Below are 22,573 nucleotides of genomic sequence, written 5' to 3'. Positions count from 1 at the left end.
GCTTAAAGATGCAGTGGACCCCAGAGCATGCACAGTGGGCAGAGCAGCACTTCGACATCTCCTCCACAACCCGCTCCCCAGCGCATAAAGCCGAGGCATATCGTGGGCACCTGCAGAGGACCTACCAGTATGCCTGGGCCAACGATGACATCTCTGCCCTGACTGCCTCCAACCTCCTGAAGAAATATGCTGAGAAGTATTCTGGGATTTTGGAGGGTCCCAGTGAGAGGGCACTCCTGTGCTCATATTCAGAGAGTGCCCCAGGACTCCTGAACGGGCGCAAATCTGAAAGCGAAGTATGGCAAGAGGGCATCTACCCTATGAACTGCACTGCAGATGTGATATCTTCAAGCAAGGCTGTAGTGCCAGCCGCTTTGCCACCAGCGGACAGTGCAGCCAACATTGGCAGCTCATCAGTGGTGGCAAGCAGCCTGAGTGAACCCAGCTACTCCAGTAGCAGTTGTGGGAGCCACACACCTGCTGCCCTGCACTCGGGGATCCCTTCTCAGGAGTTTGCAAGTGGCTACAATGGCACTTATCTGCATTCCACCTATAGTGGGGGGCAAAGCACCCCAGCCCTGCCCTCCCCACATCCCTCCCCTTTGCACAGCAGCGGGCTCCTTCAGCCTCCTCCACCCCCTCCTCCTCCTCCTCCAACACTGGTGCCTAGCTATAATGCAGGTTCACCTAACCTCTCCAGTTATAACTACCCTCCTACAGGGTATCCCCCCCAGGCTTCTGTTGCTCCAGGCTACAGCCCTGGAGGAGCACCTGCTCCTTCAGCCTACTTGCCCTCAGGCATTGCAGCTCCCACTCCACTACCCCCCTCTACCATTCCCGGCTATTCCTACCAGTCCCATAGCCATGCACCTATTGCACCAACTCCTTTGAATGGCAGCTCAGCCAACTCACTGAAAAGAAAAGCTTTTTACATGACAGGACAAGGAGACATGGACTCCAGTTATGGAAATTTCAGTTACAACCAACAGCGCTCAACTCAAAGCCCTATGTACAGAATGCCAGATAGTAACCTTGCTGACTCAAGCAGAGGGAACGGATTTGACAGAAGTGCTGACACCTCGTCTTTGCCATTTAAGCCTACAAAACAGCCAATGTCCTCAGATCAACAGCGTAAATTCAGCAGTCAGTCTGGCAGAGCCATCACCCCTCCATCTTACGGAGCATCCAAAGGTTCTATGGGGTCAGTGCGATCGGGTGAGTCTTTCGGGAAATTCAGTTCACCTGTTATAAACGAGCACAATGAGGAGCACAGGCAGCACTTGCCACATTCCATCGGCACAGTTCCCTCAAGTGGCCACCTGGCTGAGGAGCAGCTGAAAAATAGTGACTCCAGCCTGGTGGAGATGGTCACAACGGAGGTCCTCCAGCAGATGCCCCCTATAGACTGGAGTGACATTGTAGGACTAGAGCTGGTCAAATCCACTATTAAAGAGGAGGTTTTGTGGCCCATCCTGAGGCCTGATATGTTCAGTGGCCTGGCACCATTACCACGGAGCATCCTTTTCTTTGGACCTCAAGGCACTGGGCGGACATTGCTGGCACGTTGTGTGGCCAGCCAGCTTGGTGCTGCATTCCTCCAGCTCAGTGGATCAGCACTGGTTAGTAAATGGCTTGGCGAGGGGGAGAAAGTGGTGCAGGCCTCATTTCTTGTAGCTCGTTGCCGGCAACCTTCAGTAATATTTGTTAGTGATGTAGATCTCTTGTTGTCACCACAGCTAAGTGAGGAAAGCCCAGTAAATCGTATCAAGAGTGAACTTCTCCTACAATTGGATGGAGTGCTCAGCTCAACAGAGGACCATGTCTTGGTCATCTGCTCCACTAGCAAGCCTGAGGAAATAGATGAAGCTCTGCGTAGGTACTTTGTTAAGAGGTTGCTCATCCCACTCCCAGACACTTCGGCACGACACCAGCTCATCAGTCAGGTGCTCTCGCAGCACAACTACTGCCTCAGTGACAAAGAGGTGGCGCTGCTTGTTCAGCGGACAGAGGGATTCTCGGGGTTGGACCTGGTTCGACTTTGCCAGGAGGCCATTGTTGGACCCTTGCACAGCATGCCTGGCACAGAACTGTCTGGAATCATACCAGGGCAGATGAGGCCACTATCTTACCAGGACTTTGAAAATGTCTTTTGCAAAATCCAACCCAGCATATCACAGAAAGAACTGGACACTTATACTGAGTGGAACAAAATGTTTGGCTGTAGTCAGTGAAATGAGGGTTTAAAGGGCCATAAAGGGTGACTTCTACTCCTGTAAGGAGAGGATACAATTCAGAATTCTTTGGGTGAAACACACAGTATTAAAGGGGGGTATTACTAATGACCTTAAATAACATCTGTGATGAAACTCTGAAAGGCCTGAATAATGGATAGCTTTGCTTAAGTCCATATAAAGCCCTTTGCACAAAGTCTAACAGAAAGTGCACAATTTGGCCGAACACCGCTAAACTTAAGTGTCACTTGCTGAAGTGCACTGTCACTAAATTACCACAAAGACAAACTACATTGTCTGTATATATCATTCTGCTGTTTTTGAGATTTTGTTGCTATTAAGTGCCTAAAGTGGTGCTTTATGATTTTGTATGTTTTTGGTTGTTTTGCCTCACAATTTACATTGGTGGCATGTGCTAATATAAAAAGCTTTAACCTGAGACTAAAAAAAAAAAAAAAAAAACAGAAAACAACCATATTCCTCAACTGAGTCTGATCTGTAGGCCCTTTATGGGCATAAGAATTTCTTGTGGCATTTGTAATCTGGGCCCTAATTTATGGACTTCGTTTGCCTCTTAATTTTCTTCAAAAACTCAGGAATGTGATTGTGATTTGTATAGTACCTCAAACAATTGTGTCAAAGCACTACATATTGGCTTTGGATCTTGATTTGCATTAAGTTGAAAGTCTCACCTCAAATGATTAAAACATGACAAGGATATGACTATGAATGTAACCAGATAAACTCTGGACTGTTTGGGAAAAATGTGTTTATCTTTTTTCCTTTTTATTATTTTTTTAATCAAGTATTGAAGTTAAAATTAAATATAAATTTCCTTGTGAGTAGCTTAAATCAGAGGGATGAACGATGAAGAATTCTGAATTGTGGCAGTTTTAAAAAACAGCACCCGTCCTCATGCATAGCACAGTGCTCGCTCTATAGTGCATATGTATCAAAGGTTAATTCGAAGCCTTAGCTAAAAATGAGACGTTGCAGGGGACCACACTATTTACATTTTGTGAAATAGATGTTCATGTATGTAATCAATGAAGAGAAAAGACAGAATCATTGCAGGTGAACCAAAACTTTTACAAAGACCACCACATATTATATTTAGGGAATAAAACACTTTGGTTATTTGTAATTATTGTTTTAACCCTGTTCTGCTGCTGTGTTTCATTCATGTAACAATCCTGAAGGATCATGTGTAACCTGTGTTCTTTTCTACCTCAGTTCATCACTGTTTTCTTTTGGAACAAAAATTAAAGAGGCTAGCTTGCCGTTCAAAAATCTGTAGGCTCAGTCAACAAGAAGAAAGCCTGCTTATAGAAATAGCTGCTCAAAAGAATCAAAAAATATGACTGACACTGTCTGTGCAATTTTCTTCTCACAGTACATAGAGCAACCTTCCTCTATACACATGCTCCATGGGTTTTGTGTTGCAGTCAGAGGGCATGGTTCTCCAGTCACTGCGCTCCCCTTTTGGTTTTCCTGTTTCTACAGTTGGCAGCTTTTTTCTTTACTAACACTCAACGCTAGTCACATGATTGGCCAGTACCACTGGGGGCACTGGAGACAAGCTTGCACCTGTGTTTACAGCACATGAGGAAAAGTCAAAGAAGGCCTTGTGTTGAATGTATGTTTGTGTTTGTTTGTTTGTTTACTCCCTCCCACCCCCACCCTTTTATCCCGTGAGCATTTCATGTTTGCCATTTTGTGAAGCACTAGTAAGTGGAGTGGCGCAGCGCTGCCAATGTACAGCACTGAAGAAGAATCCTGCAGATGCTCAGAGGATGGCTGTCCTGTTTCCTTTACCCCCTCAGCGTTTATCCTGGGCCCTTACTGCATGCATCCACTACATAATGCTATTGAGGATGTCGAGCATTCTCAAATGTTGGCATAGTCCCTCTTTACTTTAATACTGCAGTATTTTTTCTTGTCAATGGTGCTTAATGGCTGGATCTAATATTTTTTCCACTACATGTACATCCATGTGCAAACAGTCATCCATTTTATGATAGACATCTTCTTAGTGTATTTAGCAGCTGTAAAATGTCATTTATTTGACCATTCTCAATAACGCGATTAAGAGGAAACTTAAGTCAAGCATATTTGGTGTCTGTTCAGTAGAAAACCGTTTGGTGAAGTCCGGTCATTATAGTAAATGTAAACATCTAGTTGATCAAATGCACTTTTAATTTAAAGTTTATCATTTGAATGCATCTTATTTGCACCAAAGCAAATAACCAATTTACTTCAACAGATGATTCCAAAATGAAGGCAATGCACAACCTTTTGTAAAAATTATTTATGGCACATAATAGCAGTTTGCCCTGCTCTGGTTCAGTGACGTAGATTTCCACATTATCTCTAACATGTAACATCCAGAATAGTAAAGTATTGTGCGTACTTAAGCCAAATTGCACTGATGCCCAGAGCCACTCTTTCATGTTGTGAATAATTCTTTTGTACCATTAATTACCGTTCTGCTGTATGAATAAATCACCAGCATTCACTTCCGCAACATCGCTCGGAAAACTGGACAGATCCTTCATGATGTAGAGGTTTTTGTGGAAGCCCCTGATTACTGCTGATTACAAAAGGATTTAGTTTAAGACTACATTAGTGGTAAATTCAATAGAAAGGTTTAAAGCACATTTTCCTAAGTATTATTATTATTATTATACAAACCAATCTCAAAATCATGTTGATTTTGCTGTCTCTGTAAGTGTTTTTTCTCCTGCATTCTTCTGCACTCTTCTAGTTGTTGCTGTCATATCAATTTTCTATTTCAGACATTGTTCTCTAAAACCATTTCTACCTCATTGCTACATACACACATGTAGTACCTATGTTCTGTCTTTTTTGAATGTCATGCATTTGTATAAAAGGCAAAAAAAAAATTAAAAAAAGGATAAAAATATAAAAGTGGAAAAAAAGCTTGTCCTTGAACTTGAGCAGTCTACCTCAGAAAGACTGTCCCTACACTGAGCAGTTTAGTAGTTGGGAAAATGATGAGACTCACTAGAGTGTTGAGGTAAGAATATTGCACACAGTCGTAACTTTGAAACACTTTGAAATCTACTTACAAGAAAGGAAAAAAACACAATGGGTAAAGGATATTGTGGGCTGTATAGGTCTTCTTCAAGGTCTCTAAATGCAGATTCAGCTTTTGGATTATACTAAAATCGCTTTACTCCTTTGTGAAATGTAGTGTGCATGTGAATGTGTGTATGTCTGTGTGTGCGTGTATGTATGTGCACTTATTAAGTGTGTAAAGAGTGCATTTTATATATGGAAATTCTATATGAAATGTAATTACATTTCATATCTTGTATTTGTACATGAGCTACACTCGCACATATGTGTACTTAATGTACATTGTTAATATAACATTTTGAAAAACACCACATAATGTTTCTATGTGTGTGTATGTACAGTATTGCCATAACTGCAGTCAACGTAAATGTATTTTCATGTATTCATAGGGGCAAAGGATAATAAAAGATCATTAACATGTTTTTGAAATTACAGTGTATGTGTTTGTTTGTTTTTTTTGCCTGTTACATATTAAATTAATTTAAATAATTAAAATATGGTACACAGAAAAAAAGCCTCATGGCTATATATTTACTAGTCATTTGTTGTATGAAAAAGCTTATTAAAATGCAATGGTGAAATGAGAGAAAAGGAATTCTTGAGAAAGACCTATACACTGCACAATAAACATTTATCTTTTTTTTATTTGCCTAAAAATATCCTAAAATAAATTCACATCTAGATTACATTCACTTTTGTAAAATATTCAATGTGTAAAGAACAATCCATGTAGACATGCTGTCACAATAAAATAACAGGGAAAACAGCATGTATTGAAGTTAATCCAGTCTTATATTGATTTGCCAATTATTTGATCTTTTATTTACTAATTAACAACACAACCTATTTTTATACAGTTGTGGTCCATTTAGATTGAGAGACAATTTAATTATTTATATAAAATTGATAATTTTGGAAAATTCGATTAGGTTATGTATTGTGTCTTTTTGTTTGTGGCAATTGATGTGTCACCACACTGACTCCAAGATCTTTTTTTTTTTTTTAATTATTATTAATATTTAATTTATTTATATTTGCATATGAGGTGGAAATATGTTTCAGTTCCTGTATAATCCTGTATAATGAAGTCTATTAAAATTAATATTGGACTGGGATAGTATTAAGATTATGATTTTTGGCATCTAGGTTTCATAAAAAATATCAGTATATAATATAAGTATAGCAGTTATAAAGTCCTTCACTTAAAACACTTTTTTTTTCTGTCTTGCAAAACTTACAACCTAAGTTACAGCATTACCCCTGACTGATACAGAGCACTGACAGTGGAGACTCCTTTCCAAAAATGCTAAATTAAAATGTCATCTCTCGGTAAAATGCTGTATACAAAAGACATTTTTGTCATTCCCTTTTGTAATGTAGTAATGATCAGAGAACATAAAACGTCAAAGTTTTGGCCTAGCTGAACATGGCCTAGCTTTCGTACCCCTCTCTGATTTAAGAATAAAAGCTTTAAAATTTTTATTTAATGTTTTGGAAATGGAAACTTCTAGTGCGTATCTTTATTTACAACAAATATGCATTAGCATTTTTACAGCAAGGTTTGTTCTTAAACTATTCAAAATACTCATCACTCAGTATCATTTTGAAAGGTGACTCCTATCAATTTCCACAAATGTACCGCACATTATAAGTACAGTTTGTTTTACCCTGTCTTTTTTCATTCTTCTTTCATTTTGTTATAAATAAGACAATAATCTTTTTGATTTCCTACATTGAAGGCATAATTATGTAGTAGATGCATTGTGCGTAGGTTGCTGCTGTACAATTAACACTGGGGAACTAGGTACATTTGGAGCCCATCACTGTTTCATTTGTGATCGGCTGTGTGTCATTTCCACAGTCGTGCACATTAAAAGAAGCCTCTCCTAATGGATGCAATTCAGCAGGGTTCCCCTCAGAGACACCGCCAACACACTCTTGCACAATCACAAACACAAAGGTTATCAGAGCCACAGATGAAGAGATGAGGAGATGTTTTTTTTTTCTTTCCTTTGGTCAAGGTGTCTTCTGCCATGTTCATATTTATGTTGTTTAAGTTTGTCCAGAAGCACAGTACAGTATGTTTATATTGTGCATGAAGTTATTATATATTTAACACAAATACACAATTTTAAAGTGTATGATAAACAACCACTTTTTTCGGTTTCTTTTTTATGGGGTTTTTATTTCTTATACAAGGGCGAGTGGCTTGGTGGTTATTAAACTGTAAGTAATTACTGATCTGCTGCTGAGAGCTTCATGCCTGAACCTTTTCTTCTGCATAGGTCACTCTTCCTGTGCTGAATCATTCACTGATTGATTTTTTACCTTTTGATGAAAAGCATTTCAGAGCATTAAAGAAGTCTCTTAAATGTTGCATTTCCTTGAGCATTTCTTAAATCATATCATAGTACATGTGACATTATTCCGAATGCATTTTCTCTCATTACATGTCACATTAGTCGCAAGGCGCAGAGTTCAATAAAATATCTTAACATCTGTAAAGGAGGTTTGATCTAATAAAAATTTGATTATTATTTGGGTCATTATCTGGATAGAGCAAGAGAGTGGATTCTAGATTTCCAGATGACTTGGGCTACAAAAACATAGGTAATCTTTATTATATTCACACTAATATATATATAATATATATGCACATACACCTTCTAATTCCATGGTCTTTCCTGATCTTTATTTTTTTTAATCTACATTGTAAAACAAGGCTGAAGTCATGCAAAATATACAATAATCTCCTTTGAACAGTTGACATTGAGATGTGTCTGCTACTTATGCTCTGTGAAGCCTTCATATCGACTTTAATCTAAAATGCTGTTAATTGGTGATTTTTGAGGCTGGTAACTCTAAATGGATTTTCTTCTGCTGCAAAGGTAAGTTTTAGTCTTGCTTTTCTGGGATGTCTTCATGACAGCCAGTTTCATCTTGGTGCTTAATAAAAACCTTTGCACTTGGCAGTACTGTGCTTGCAAGATCTATTTAAGAACAGCTGACCTTAGTGTCTTAAAATACACTGACTGTTGTTGTTGTTACCTAATTACCTAATGCCATATGTGTTATTTCATAGTTTTAAAAAAAAAAGTACTGTATTGTTGTACAGTGTAGAAATTAAATCCAATTATTATGTCCAATATAGACAAACACAAAGGTTATAAGAGCCACAGATGAAGAGATGATGAGATCTTTTTTTTCCACTTTTTTTGGTCAAGGTGTCTATCATTTTAGTTGTTGTTTTTTTTGTCCAGAAGCAAAGTACATTATGTTTATGTTTTGCATTAAGTGATTATATATTTAACAATTGTGAATTATACTAGATTTTTGATAACCATTTTTTTTTTTGTTTCTTTTTGATGGGCTTGTATTACTTATACAAGGACGAGTGGCTTGGAGGTTATTAAACTGTAAGTAATTACTGATCTGCTGCTGAGAGCTTCATGCCTGAACCTTTTTTTCTGAACAGGTCATGCTTAGCTTTGTGAAACAAACCTTAAACATATTAAATTTGTTTAAAATTACAAAGGATAATTATGAAATCATTCAATGTTGAGAAAAAAGAATTATGGAGTAATCAGGGGGAAAAGGATCACAATTACTGTGATTAATAATTGTTGCTCCTTTTTCAGGGCTTTATCCATCCATTTGTCCAGTTTCCTTTGACCGTTATCCTGTGTATGTTTGTAGGGCGCTTGGCACCTATCTCAGGGCACAAGGGGATGGACAGTCACAATGGGGGCCTAATTCCTTGAGGGCACAAGCTAAAAACACACACACACAATCATACACTATGGGCATTTGGGAATCACCAGTCAGCCTACAGTGCATGTCTTTGGACTGTGGGGGAAACTAGAGTACCTGAAGGAAACTACAGAGTACAAGGAGAAAATGCACATTGACCGGAGGAAAGATTCATTCCCCCAACCATGGTGGTTTGAGGTAATGATGCTAAGTGCTGAGTGGGATTGTCTTCACTATGAAAAACCATGCTGTACATCAAGGTGGTTCCAACTTTCTTATATAGCAATTGACAAATCAATTTTGTAATATCGATAAGATTTGTAATAAGATTAAGATCCAGACCATTTACTGGCTATGTCATTGAGTTAATGTGTCCTTCCTGAAAAAAGCTTTTAACAAACTTTACTCTGTGGCAAGATGCATTATCATTCTTTAAAATAACTAGCTATAAAGCCTATATTTCATTGATGAAAAAAAAAAGTGAGCAAAAAATAAGGTCAAATTATCAGTAAGCATCAAGCCAAGAAAACGCTCTTACTCACTCATTATCTATACCACTTTATCCTGTTTTCAGGGTCGCGAGGTGCCTGGAGCCTATCCCAGGAGACTTAGGGCATGAGGCAGGGTAGACCCTGGACAGGGAGTCAATCCATCGCTGGGCACACATACATACACACACACACACTACGAGCATTTTGGGAACACCAATTAGTCTAACCTGCATGTCTTTGTACTGTGGGAGGAAACCCGGAGTACCCGGGGAAACCCATTGAACACGGGGAGAACATGCAAACTTCATGCACACAGTGGCATGAAGCGAACCTAACCGGGAATCAAACCTGGACTGGAGGCGACAGTGCTAACCACTACACCACCACTACACCCGCAAAGAAAACTAGTAGGGGAAAATTACACTTTAACTCATTATCAAAAGCCAGAAGAATCGTGCTGAACTGTGGAAGTTTATTAATCCCCATTAATAGAGATAATTTAAACACCTGGTGAAGTTGCATGTTAAAAAAATCCACAGTAAAAACCATAGCTATGTTTAATAGTGAAAGTAAGAGCATTTCCATAAGCGCATAATGTAATGAGATTTCAGGATTAGAAATAAATAGATGTGTGGCCAAGAGAGGCTTGAATTTTTATAAATATTGGAGAAATGGAAAAAGGTAATGTGTGATGAGTTCAGATTGACCCTATTCCAGAGCGATGGGTGCATCAGGGTAAAAAGGGTAGCACTGCATTGTGCATAGTGCCCATTATACAAGTCTTTTAAGGCAGTGTTATGATCTAAGGTTGCTTCAGTTGGTCAGGTCTAGACTTAGCAACTTTATGTGACAGTGAAATAAAGTCAGCCAATTAACTGAATGTACAGATTGACCAGGTTATTTTATCAATGGAGTTTGCTTCCCTGATGGCACCGGCATATTCCAGGACCCAAATTGTAAAAGAGCAGTTCTGGGAACATGAGGAATCACACATGTGAACTGGACACCACATTGTGTGATTATAAATGTGATTGAAAAAAAGAGTGTGCAAAACTTATTTATTTTTACAGTATGTATTTATTTATCTGTTGATAAGTTTTTTTTTTAGAACAGGACTAGACAAAAGTTCCTGCATAATCTCTCTGGCCAACTATATTCTTGATTCATCATTGACTATCACATTCCTCCAAACAGCCACATTGCATGATCACTTCTCTTTAGCCCACTTTAACCTGGTTTCCTTTTGCTTAGGTGTTAGTGTTGTTTTTCGTCTGTTTTTTTTTAAATGCTTTTTTATTCAGATGATTTCTTACAGTTCTATCATAAGCATTGACTTCTGTTTTTACCCATCGGTCTAATTAGTTTCATCCCGAATATTAGACACAGCTGACTAAGAACAACTAACATCATTTGCCATACTCCTTTCTTGAAAGAGTTCCTAATGCCTTCCATCATTTAAATTGACTATTCTCTTGTTGTACTCTCTTTTAACTGAAGACTCATTTGCAAATACTGACTTGAGTCAGTATCCAAATCCATATTTTTATCCTGAAAACTGAATGATTAAATTTTTTCCCTCTACACTGGTACCTAGTCATGGGAATAAATGCTTTGCGAATTTTGCGAGGAATTTGCCTCAGCATACAAAGCACTTTATATCCGGTTGTGCATGGGTAGCTGATCAAAACTGTTTTAAAAAGCTGATCAAAGAATTGTTAGTATTAGTGGAAAGCCAAGTAAAGTGAGTTTACATTTTTTTTTATTAATTATTATTTTATTTTTTTTGCATTTTGTGCAAGATTTAGTCAAGACTTTTAAAGCAGCTGGTGCTAAGAGGAATCATAAAGTAGGGTAAAGTGAGGTTTAATGTCTATTTATTTCATATTTTGTTTCATTTGTATGTCTTTTCTAAATGATTGATTTTTTTATGCAGAAATATGATTATAGTGTTGGAAATTGGTGATATTGGTGATATTTTTGGGTGGCTGCAAGGGATTATTTGCATTAACATTTTTTTTCTATGTGAAAATGCATTTTACAATAACAAATTAGACTAAATGAATTAAATTTGTATGCCAAGGTACCAATGTATTTCCATTATAGAAAGATATAACATTAAATAAAATCACTGTTTGTAATTTTTTGAGATATGCTTCATAAAGCCAGAATATTTAGCTGTTAAGAAAAAAAATTGGGTGTTTTGGAGGAACCCCAGTCCTGCACATTTTACATTTTGTCAGCTAGCAGCACACCTGAATTCCCGACAATAAATGATTTCTTGCTGTTTTATCACTCCCCCTCTGTTTGCAACTGGTATTCACCGGAACCTGACAAGGCATTATCTAAAGCTCTCTAACTCTCCTTAAAGATGAATTTAACATTAACTGGGTATTATACATAGGAATATGTGCTTGTGATTTATTATGTGAGGAAAAAAGCTCTCATCATCTAAGACAGTGAGTGAGGGAGTCAGACTAAGCAGTGCATTTGCTGTAATACCCATTAAATTGATTTCGCTGTGTGATTTGTGTGTGTCCAGAGCTTTCTTCTTAATTCTACTTCTAAACAAATAGGGGAAAAAACAAGAGAAAAAATAAAGTTGTGTCAAACAAATTACACTCCAGTTATTAGTGCCTATTTTGTAAATATCAGAGATCCTTTTGTCCTAGCGTTAGCTTCCTCATTAGCATTCTGATGAAAGTCGAGTGGATGTGTGTGAACTTGGGGGTTATCTGCGACAGCACAGCGTCCAGCATTCACATCTCTCTCTCTCTCTCTCTCTCTCTTACACACACACACATACACACACGCGAGTTCCGCTCAAGAAGATGAGACACAGACCTCTCTCAAATCACTTCCTTCATAACAATTAAAATATGCAAAGTGATAATTTTCCTTAAGTAGCCTTAAATGTGCAATCTATTTAAATGTGAGGGAAATTGCCTAAAGCTTAGACTGAGAGAGAGAGAGAGAGAGAGCAAAAAAAAAAAAAAAGAATAAATTATGCAAATAGCAGAAAGGACTCTTGAAAGCCTAATTTTTCCATAATAAGCATACTGTTTCATTTAATTTTTTGCCTCTTATTAAAAGTGACAGTTCTTTTGCACTGTCTGATGGCTATATCTGACACAAGCTAGTGAAAATGACTGCCGGACTAAACGCTAAAGCATTTTTGCTAGCTTTTAGATGATGGCTACATTCACAAAGTAATTATGCAGCGGAGAGTCCAGAAATAAGCTTTAATTACATAGTAATCGCCTCTGATGGACACTGGGAAGTGTGAACATTGCCAGACTGCAATCCATCAATGCCAAACCCCTGGCCACTTTTAATTCTCCCTCATTTGCATCATAACCTCCGCACCAAGTTGCACAAATGCTGTTAAATGTTAATAGGACCTGTCTCTCTACTCAAAATGAATGCTTAAGCCATTTCATCTCTCTCCTTGTGCTCTTTCTTCCCTCTTACATCCCTCTTTCTCCATTCTTCATCTTTCCATTTCCCCTCATCTCAACCCCATCCCTCTTTTTCTCATGCATTACTTTGACACAGAGAGAGAGAGAGAGAGAGAGAGAGAGACAAAAAGAGAGAGACCTGCGAGCTGTGTTCGCCCGAGTTTCTCGTCAGGAGAGGACATGAGACTGAGGCAACACATGGTCACTGCTGTGCTAATTGGGAGCACTATGCTAAGTTTTATCTTCTTACATCTAACAAGCCATGCACACTATCTAGTGTGTGTGTGTGTGTGTGTGTGTGAACAGGGGGAGAGAAAACATATGTTAGTGGCTGATAGCATATGTATATACTCTATGTTATGAGAGGCAGTCAGAAATTAGTTGGAGGTTTTTTTTTTTCATCCATCTATTTATAATTTATTCCATTTTGCATCTTATGATTTTTCTACAAAGGGGGGTCAGACAATGTAATCCATCCACATTGTTTGGCATCCGGAGAGACGGCTAATGCCAGTCCAGAGGGACGGAGAGAGAGGCCGTTCCTTATTGATTGCAGATTGTGCCTGGTGCAGCGTGTCCTGTGAATATATTCATACCCCCTCTCATTGCAGCCATTTAATACTAATACAGCTCATTATCTGTCTGTCTGAAGCCCACCAGTAAACAATAACTGTTATTACTCTGAATGGGGCACTAACAGGCTCTGCTATTTTTCGTTATTTCTGCTATCTTGATAAATGCATACTGTGAGTTTAATAGGTTTGGATCTCTCTTGTTCTCTTGTCCTCAAGCAGACTTCCTCAGTTGGTCAGTTACCTGATAATTTAAAATAGATTTTATCCTGTACATATGATTTATTTGACACATACCTGAATAATGCATACAGTATATAGATAAATTAATAAATTCAGTTATTAGAGTATATTTTGCAAATATTAAAGATTCTTTTGTCTTACAGTTAGTATTCTTATTAGCATTATAAGAAATGGATGAAAATTTACATTGGTACAAAACACCAACATCATTAAAAGCCAGGAAACCTGTAAATAAATAGAAAGAAATAATTTTTTTGGGAAAAAATATCTAAAACAAAGAAAGGAAATGTTTACTATGTTAATTCGTGAACTGTTTACAGGTCACAGTTAGAATTGCAGAAAATGTGTACACAGGCCAGATTTGATCTATTAAGCATTTGTTATATGTAATAAAATATGCTCTTCATTTCCACCAGTATGACTATCCAGAAAAATTAACTGACCATATACAGTTTGTCTGAAAATTATTTTTTATATTATTATTATTATTATTCATTTTATTTATTCATGAAATGTTTATTTATTTATTTATTTATTTATTTATTTTGATTTTGTGTTTCTCTTAACAATAGCCCATAGATTCTCTCTGGGGTTCAGATCAGGTAGGCCATTCAAACACAGTAATAGTATGGTAATAGTATGGTCAGCAACACAGTTAGTGGTAGTTTTGGCACTCCGGACAGGAAATCAGTATCTTCAGCTGAGAGGATTATGACATGCTCTAAAATCCCCTGGTACAGTAGATGGCTGCATTGACTGTGAAAACTTCACACAAAACTTCGAGCAACTTGGATTCTGTGCCACTCTCCTTTTCCTCCAGACTCTGTGACCTTGATTTTTTAATGAAATGCAAAATTTAATTTTATTTGAAAAGAGAACAGTTCTTTTTCTTCCTAACCTGGTGTAACACTACTGTTCGGGAGTGGCTTGATAATAGGAACGTGTTTCCTGTGACCTGTGCGTGTGGTGGCTTCACTCTACTCCTTGTGAAATGGAGTTCTTCCCAAGTTCTTCTTCCTAAAAATCATCTTTCCTTAACAATCTTTCTGCAGGCATTCCTGTTGCTTGTGCACCTTTTCATACTGCACTTTTCCATTTCAGGAAACTTTCCAATCTTTGTGGCTCACCCACATTGTACACAACTGTACTGAACCAGACTGAAAGGTACACAGTATTTATACTGTATGAATAGTAATTTACTAAAGCTCAAACGTGAAGAATAAATTATAAAAGACCAGAAAAGAAAAAATAGGTTAAATTAATTTATATATACACTATCGTTCAAAAGTTTTAGAACACTTGCAAATCTCTTTTTTTTTTTTTTTGTTTAGTGATTTATTTTCTACATTCTACAACAATACTGAGGATTTCAAAACTATAAAATAATAAATATGGAATTAGGTAATTACGTAACAACAACAAAAACAACAGTTAGTCGCTATTTTAAGACACAGAGGTCAGCCTTTCTGTAATAGTTCTTGCAAGAACAGTATTGTCAAGTGATTTGCAAAATCCGTCAAGCACCATAATGAAACTGGCTCTCATGAAGGCCATCCCAGGAGGGCGAGATCAAAACCTACCTCTGCCGCAGACAAGAAGTTCATTTAGAGTTATCAGCCTGAAAAATGACCAATTAACAGCACCTCAGATTAGAGGCGTTATGAAGTCTTTACAGAGCATAAGTAGCAGACACATCTCAATATCAACTGTTCAAAGGAGATTAATGCATTTTTTGGACGCCTTCAGCATTCCTTTACAATGTAGAAAGAAATAAAAATCAGGAACCATCATGGAGTTAGAAAGTGTTCTAAAACTTTTGAACGGTAGTGTATATGCAGTTTTAATAATCTGAAACAACTTATGTTGAACACATGAAAGCACTGAAATCCTCCTTATTAAGCTCAATGGAACTGCTTAAAATGTGTGTCTGTGTGTGTGTGTGCGCGCGTGTGCGTGTGTGTGTGTGTGTGTGTGTGTGTGTGTGTAAATAGGTGACTGAGGCCTCCTGCCATGCCAGGACTGCCCACCACCAATTAGCACATACCGCGTGCCGTGTAAAGTTCTAAAATACACAACTTTTACACCTACCTCCATCTGTCCATCATGGAGGAGAAGAGGTGTGTGAGGAAGGGTCACTGGGTCAGACTGCTTAGGTTTGGAAACAGCAGGAGAACACCAAGGATGGAGGACATCCTCTGCAGTCTGCCTGGCTTCTGTTAAGGATCCATGTGATATTTCTTTTTCACTCCAGCACAGAAATAGTGCATTTTGCTCTCCCTATCCCACTCACTCCCTTAGTTATTCTCTCTCTCTCTTTCTCTCTCCAACTATCTATCTGTGAGCATGCAGCTAACAAGCATGCAGCGATATGGTTCAGAGGTCATCTCCCACCATTCGTCTTAACTTATATTTACACCACACTTAGGAAAGGGGGAAACAATGCAAGCTATAAAAATGCACCCCAACACCATGCTTCTAATCCCCCCCATGCAACAATGAAATGGTACATTCTAGATCATCAACCCTCCATGGCTCCACATTTTCACAAAGTGGCCAAAGTGTCATGTAGTTACCCTTTACCATGGTGATATCCAGCGCTGAGCCAACTTTAATGATGTGCTGATCATAGCTGATATCTGTACTTCTGCCACTATGCAATAAATATCCTCATTAATGTCAGAAAACCCAAGAATGGGCCATTATTTAAAAGCTATGTCTTAATAATCCTTCTTTTCCTTGATCTGAGTAGTGACACAATTTTCTGTTCTAATTCAATGGCAATTACCCTTTTTTCTTTTTCTTTTCTTTTTTTTTTAGAGTCGACTATCAAAGTAACATTTTAATTACAACAATAAATTAAGACGTAGGAGCCATTCGGCTCTTAACACTGACAGTTTGGTTTCTCATTAATACCTTAATTACTATTTGGAAATCCCTAATTGTCTGTAATACTTAGTGTTTCTTTTTATTGTAGGTCATCTCAAATATAGAAAAGGGTCTTGCAGCGTCATGGCAGCTTGGGCTATTGTTATTTTTTTTCTTCTTCCTTTTCTAATTCCTCTTTTTAATTCCTCACATGCACACACAAACTTGGAGGGTAATCATTTGAAACATACAGCATCAGTCTCTGAATTTGATCTCTCGTCCCCTCAGCAAGCCTCTTCCATAACATCATTATCGACGGCAGATCTGGAGGCTCGTCTGACAGCCGTGTGTTAGCAAGGCTCTGGGGAAATGCAAATTGATTCCACATCTGAAGTGGCATTTTTTGAAGCTTCCAACATGTTGTGCGCTGTGTCACTTTAGGCCTGCCGAGCAGACTCGTCAGGAAATGTCACACTCCATCTCTGTTCCTGTGTGTTTACTCTGATGATCACACTGTTAAATAGACAGCTCTGATAACATGAGCTTTATTGCCCGGTAGGAATGCCCGATATGGACAAAAATATCATATTGAGATTATATTGCTACCCGCTGTAATAGCAATATATTGTAATATATTTATAAAAATAAATAAATTAATAATAATAAAATTAAAATTAAAAAATATATAAAAAGAGAAGGAACATGGATTTTTTTTTTAAAGCTTTTGTGAATTAAGAATATTTAAAGTACAACCTTACTTCCTTGGTTTAAACATTTATTTGCATGTCGTAGGCTTATGTAAAATCTGTATGAATTATCGTCCATTTTACACGTAAGTAGAAAGGTTTAAGATTAATAAAACGTCCAGTTTTTTCTTTTTTTTCATTAACTTAGTCAGATTTAAAAATATACTGCAGGATTAATTAAATTTAAAACATTAAGATTTATTATACTCTATTTCAAGAGAGCATGGGCATTTCAGGTTGAAGGGCAGCATAACTTTCTCTCTCACTTTCTCTCTCTTCTGTAAATCAGAGTAACAAGAGTCAATAGCAGGTGCTGTTTACATACATACATTCATTCATTTTACATTTATTCTTATTATTTGTTAAGATATTATATTATATATATATATATATATATATATATATATATATATATATATATATATATATATATATATATATAACTCCACATACAGAACCCAAGGGGCCTAAGGCAGAACTATCATGGTGCCTCCTTTTTTTATAAAAATCAGAACAATCCATTGCTTTCCTCTAAACATGTTTAATTGTTCTACTGTATACTGCATAGTAATAGTAATAGTAAAAAGATGTAGTAATGAAAAGAGGGCAACCTTTTTTTCATCCAAATTGCAAGCAGACATGGTCAAGTACAATTATAGCATTTCTCGGCACTGGGGGTAATTAAAATAAAATAAATGACATTTAAAAAATGACAAGTTGTTGCAGTAAGCAGTGGCTCATTACAATTCTCAGAGAAAGCTTATGTTAAAACCTTTCAGACTGGTAGCACTCATGTGACAACTAATTGTACCTGGACAGGGCACCACACAAGCAAGATTTCATAAAGTGCATCGCCTAATGGTAAGGAGAGTAAGAAAGAAGCCTACACTCACTCACAACTGAAAGCAGCAGATTCAACTGTTACAGAGAATAAGCAACAAACTGCACCCCAATCATATCTGTTCCTGCACAACATGCACCTGATGCAAAAAATTATGATTTAAATAAATAAATATTTGCACATCTGAAACCACTTTGGGAAACCAGAACTTTTTTGGATAAAAATATTCTAATCAGACGAAACAAACATAGAACTAATTTAGTTCATCTGGTTTTAAAGAGCAAAAGTAGGAGCATTATGTCTGCCTCTCTGCAAATGGTACTGAGACATAGTGTCAGTGAAGAGCACAATAATGGAGTAATGTAGCAGACTCTATTAGGGGAAAATTTATACTCATAGGCAAAGAAACTGAATCTGGAAGAAGATAGATTTGTCAACAAGACAACCACCACAAACACACAGTCAAACTAAATTAATAAGGCTTAGCATGACCAAGCAAATCTCCAGACATGAATCGCTATGAAAAGGTTAGGAGGATTTTGAAATTGAAAATCAATCAAAAAGGACCCTTAAAACATTGATGCATTGAGGACTATTTGCCAGAAGGAACCTAAGAGAAATTGAACTACGATGCTAAAAGTGCCAAAATGATTTTTTTTTATTTAAAAAGCCCAAGGCCTCTCACCTAACTGTTGGTGATCCTAAAGGGATTATAACTGATATTTTATTTTTGTGCCAGCATAAAAATTGTTTGACAGCAGTCACTGAATTGACCATGGAGGTATAATAGCAAGAGCTGACATAATTACATTTTGCTAAAGCTATTTCAATTAAAAGCAGCTGTATGCTCATTAAAACACTGTGGATGTCATTAGCATGTATGTTATCTTCTTTCAGTTTTTGGGTTGCTGTTAATCATATATACAGACTCGGACGTCCAAAAGTCTTGAGCTACCCCTGATTTCTTCAGACTTCCAAAGATCCAGATTTTTTTTGTATTTTTAATGTAGTCTTGAAGAATAGGAACAGAAACTAGAAGCTGCTCTCTACTGTCAAGTTGCACATCACCAAATATGAACCAGCTCAAAAATCTACGGCTTCAAGCTCAACTACAGTTTGCACATAAACAAACAAAATGGCTTATATGTTGGAGATATGTTTGAAGAAACAAATGTAAGGCATTCATCCACAAGAACACTGTGCCAACTGCTAAGCACAGTGGTGGTAGCATCATGCTATTTGGCCATTTTTTCTGCCATTAAACCAGATTGAATAATGCTAGCTCAGAATTCAGCTTAACCTCATCAACTACATTGTTGGAACAATCCAAAAGGACAATGACCCCAAACACACACCAAAGCTAGTTGTGAAATAGATGACGCAGGCTAACTTTAACCCCAGTTGAAAATTTGTGGACTATTAAAATTACAGTAGAGGTGCACTAAATTCTTAGATTTCTCTTCTAATAAAGATGATGGTATACAGTGAAACCTCGGATTGCAAGTAACGCGGTTTGTAAGTGTTGCGCAAATCAAGCAAAGATTTTTAATAAATTTTGACTTGGAAAACGAACAAGTCTTGGTTTACGAGTACTAAGTAATCATGTTTCATGCATGTGCTTCTTGTTTTGACGCAGAGCGCCTTGTGATCACAACAGATCCAGGTTTTTTTTTTCTCTCCTGCACTGCAGAATTGTGGGTAATTATCTCTCCTGCTGAGTCTTAGTGTGTGTCTCTTACTGGTATAATCAGCATCCGAGCACATTGTCTACTGTTTATTATAACACTGTGACCACGTGTGTTTGCATAAAACATATGTTATTTTGTGTCTGTATGCGTGTGTATACAGCGCACATGTAAAGCAAAAGCAAGTCTTATCAGAGAGGTTAAAGATCCATTTTCTCTCTCCGTATCAGCCTGCTCTGTATCTATGTGTGCACACGCGTCATTGGACTCCGTGCCACACACTCATACACCCCTCCTACTTTTAATACACAGAAACACTGCTCTGTGGCGTTTCTTTTTTAAAGGTAAAGTGCAGGTTTATTAGTTTTATTTTTACTTTACAGCAGTGATTCCGTTAGTGTGTCGCTCAATTGAGTGTCATTAAATAGATTTCTTGTTTATTTTTCCGATAAAACAGTGTTTCCGCTGTATGCGCACGTGTGTGAAAAGAGTGAAGGAAGGGTAACTGTGAAAGACTGTGTGTGGCGTTTCTTTTTTAAAGGTAAAGTGCAGGTTAATTTGTTTTATTTTTACTTTATATTTTATGTTAATTACTTTTATGTTTTTATTTTTGGGCCTGTGGAATGAAATTTTTTTATTATTTCTTATGGGAAAATTCAATTTGGTTTACGAGTGTTTTGAAATACGAGCCCGCTTCCGGAACAATTTATGCCTTTAATCCAAGGTTCCACTGTACAATCATTCTATACCAGAGGAATACCAGTTCAGTAATAGTCTTTGCAAACCCCAATATTGCCATGCCATTCATATTCACGGTGAGTGTAGGTAAACTTTTTCCTGTCTTTTTCCAGCAGTAGCATAAGTGAGTGGTAGGTCATTTGAAGGAAACTATCAGAACAAATCTGTGCATGGTGGTTAATAGAGGGTTTTGATAAAATGTGTGTACACTGCAGTTTTATGAATTATTGCTGCTCTGTAATTTATTGACAAAAAGCCTATAATTATTATTGACTGTTGACTTTTGGTGATCTTTGTCTTTGCAGGGGGATGAAGGGTTCAGTTTTGCTGAACTCTCTTGCTAAGAAGTTCTAAGGTTATTTTTACCTTTTCAGAAACAATGTTAATTCTCTTATATAGAAATTGTATACAGTCATTTCATTTTATTCATTTTTTTCTTTAGCTGGAAATGACTAATGTAAATATGCATACCTTTTAACCACTTTATTAGGAACACCTGTACACCCTTTTTTTCAATGTTCATGCAAATTTGCTAATATTAATCATGTGGTATTAATACACACAGATACACAACAAGAGCTTCTGTTCCTGTTCACATCAAACATTAGAAATTGGGAGGCAAAATGATGACTTTGACCTTGACATCATTGTTGGTTCAAGATGAGCTGGAATATTTCAGAAACTTTTGATCTCCTGGGATTTTCACATATAACAATTCATAGACAAAAAAAATCCCTAAATAGAATGTTAAAATAAAACAAACAAATAGAATCTATGAACAAAAGGCTTCTACAAGGATTCTGCTTGCTGTTTAAAATTCTGGCTAACTATTGAAAAGGCATTTGATAAAAGAAGCAGGTGCAAACATGGAGGGCATCCTCAGGCATTACTGGTATTGAAAAGTGTTTGTTGGCCTATTCTGACAGCGAGGTGGAGTAAGGGGGAGAGCTAAAAAGACTTCGTAAAAAATGAAATAGCAGCAATATAAAAAGGAAAGCAGATGGGTAAAAATCAAGGTCAAACTCGATTGAGATGTTTGACAAAATGTGATGACATGTCATTTGTAGACTGTTATTGCCCCTTTGCCAGAAGTGCAAGGAAACATTTTAAAATTACAAGTAAAAAAAGAAGTAATGGAAAAAAGTGAGAGAGCTGCCAAGACTCTGCCAGGAATGATCGCCTGAAGTGATTTTTTCCCCCTTTGTTTCCTCTCTACTTTATTCCCACTGTCTATCCGTCACCTTCTCTATTCTTTACTCCCTCATTCAGAATCTATTTAATACTCCAATTTTCCTTCATTCCTTACCTTTCCTTTGCTTTTTGATTCTATTTCTCCCCTTTTTGTTTTTTGCCCCGCCCCCCCTCCCCATCTCTCTCTGTTTTGCACACATGGATGGGTGCCAGATACTGAGGAGAAGTGGATCTAGATGTAATGATATCACAAATGCTTCCCTTTAAGCTCAATCATAACTCAGTTATGACTGATTCAGTGCTGGGTCTCTTTATGTAATACAAATGAAGTCGTCCATCTTCTCCTGTATTGAGTCATCAATTTCCCCCGGCGACAAGCCTCGTTTGCAGCACCTAATCATCTGTCTGCTCAGTGCTGTCTCGCGGCCTGATCGGATAGCACTTTTGAATACTGCTACAACAAGCGTGACAATCGAAGCCATCCATTAAAGCTTGAGAGGCCTCCATTATGGCTGCTGCCTGTGGAAAGATCTGTTTTTTTTTCTTACATAAACCACTAGGCCATGGTCTGTAAATCAGTCTGCACCATTGTGTCATTATTGATTACACACACTTCTTTGCTAAATTTTCCTGTCAGAGGAGAGACAGGATTTATTTTGATGACAA

General features: G+C 37.4%; 1 protein-coding gene across 4 annotated transcripts in view; it reads left to right on the top strand.

Moving 5' to 3' along the window:
* fign (fidgetin) overlaps window positions 1–5,709 on the top strand; it is a 41,819-nt gene extending 36,110 nt beyond the window's left edge. For all 4 annotated transcript variants that reach the window (XM_053495744.1, XM_053495743.1, XM_053495745.1 and 1 more), the window contains one exon: window positions 1–5,709. In XM_053495744.1, the coding sequence (XP_053351719.1) occupies window positions 9–2,231 (2,223 nt within the window). In that variant the 5' untranslated portion in view covers window positions 1–8 and the 3' untranslated portion in view covers window positions 2,232–5,709.
* Window positions 5,710–22,573: the final 16,864 nt, after the last annotated feature.

The sequence above is a fragment of the Clarias gariepinus genome, chromosome 5, assembly GCF_024256425.1.
Source record: "Clarias gariepinus isolate MV-2021 ecotype Netherlands chromosome 5, CGAR_prim_01v2, whole genome shotgun sequence".
In the NCBI taxonomy this organism is placed as follows: Eukaryota; Metazoa; Chordata; class Actinopteri; order Siluriformes; family Clariidae; genus Clarias; species Clarias gariepinus.
The sequence above is the reverse complement of the archived record's forward strand: the minus strand, read 5'-3'. Positions and strand labels throughout refer to the sequence as shown.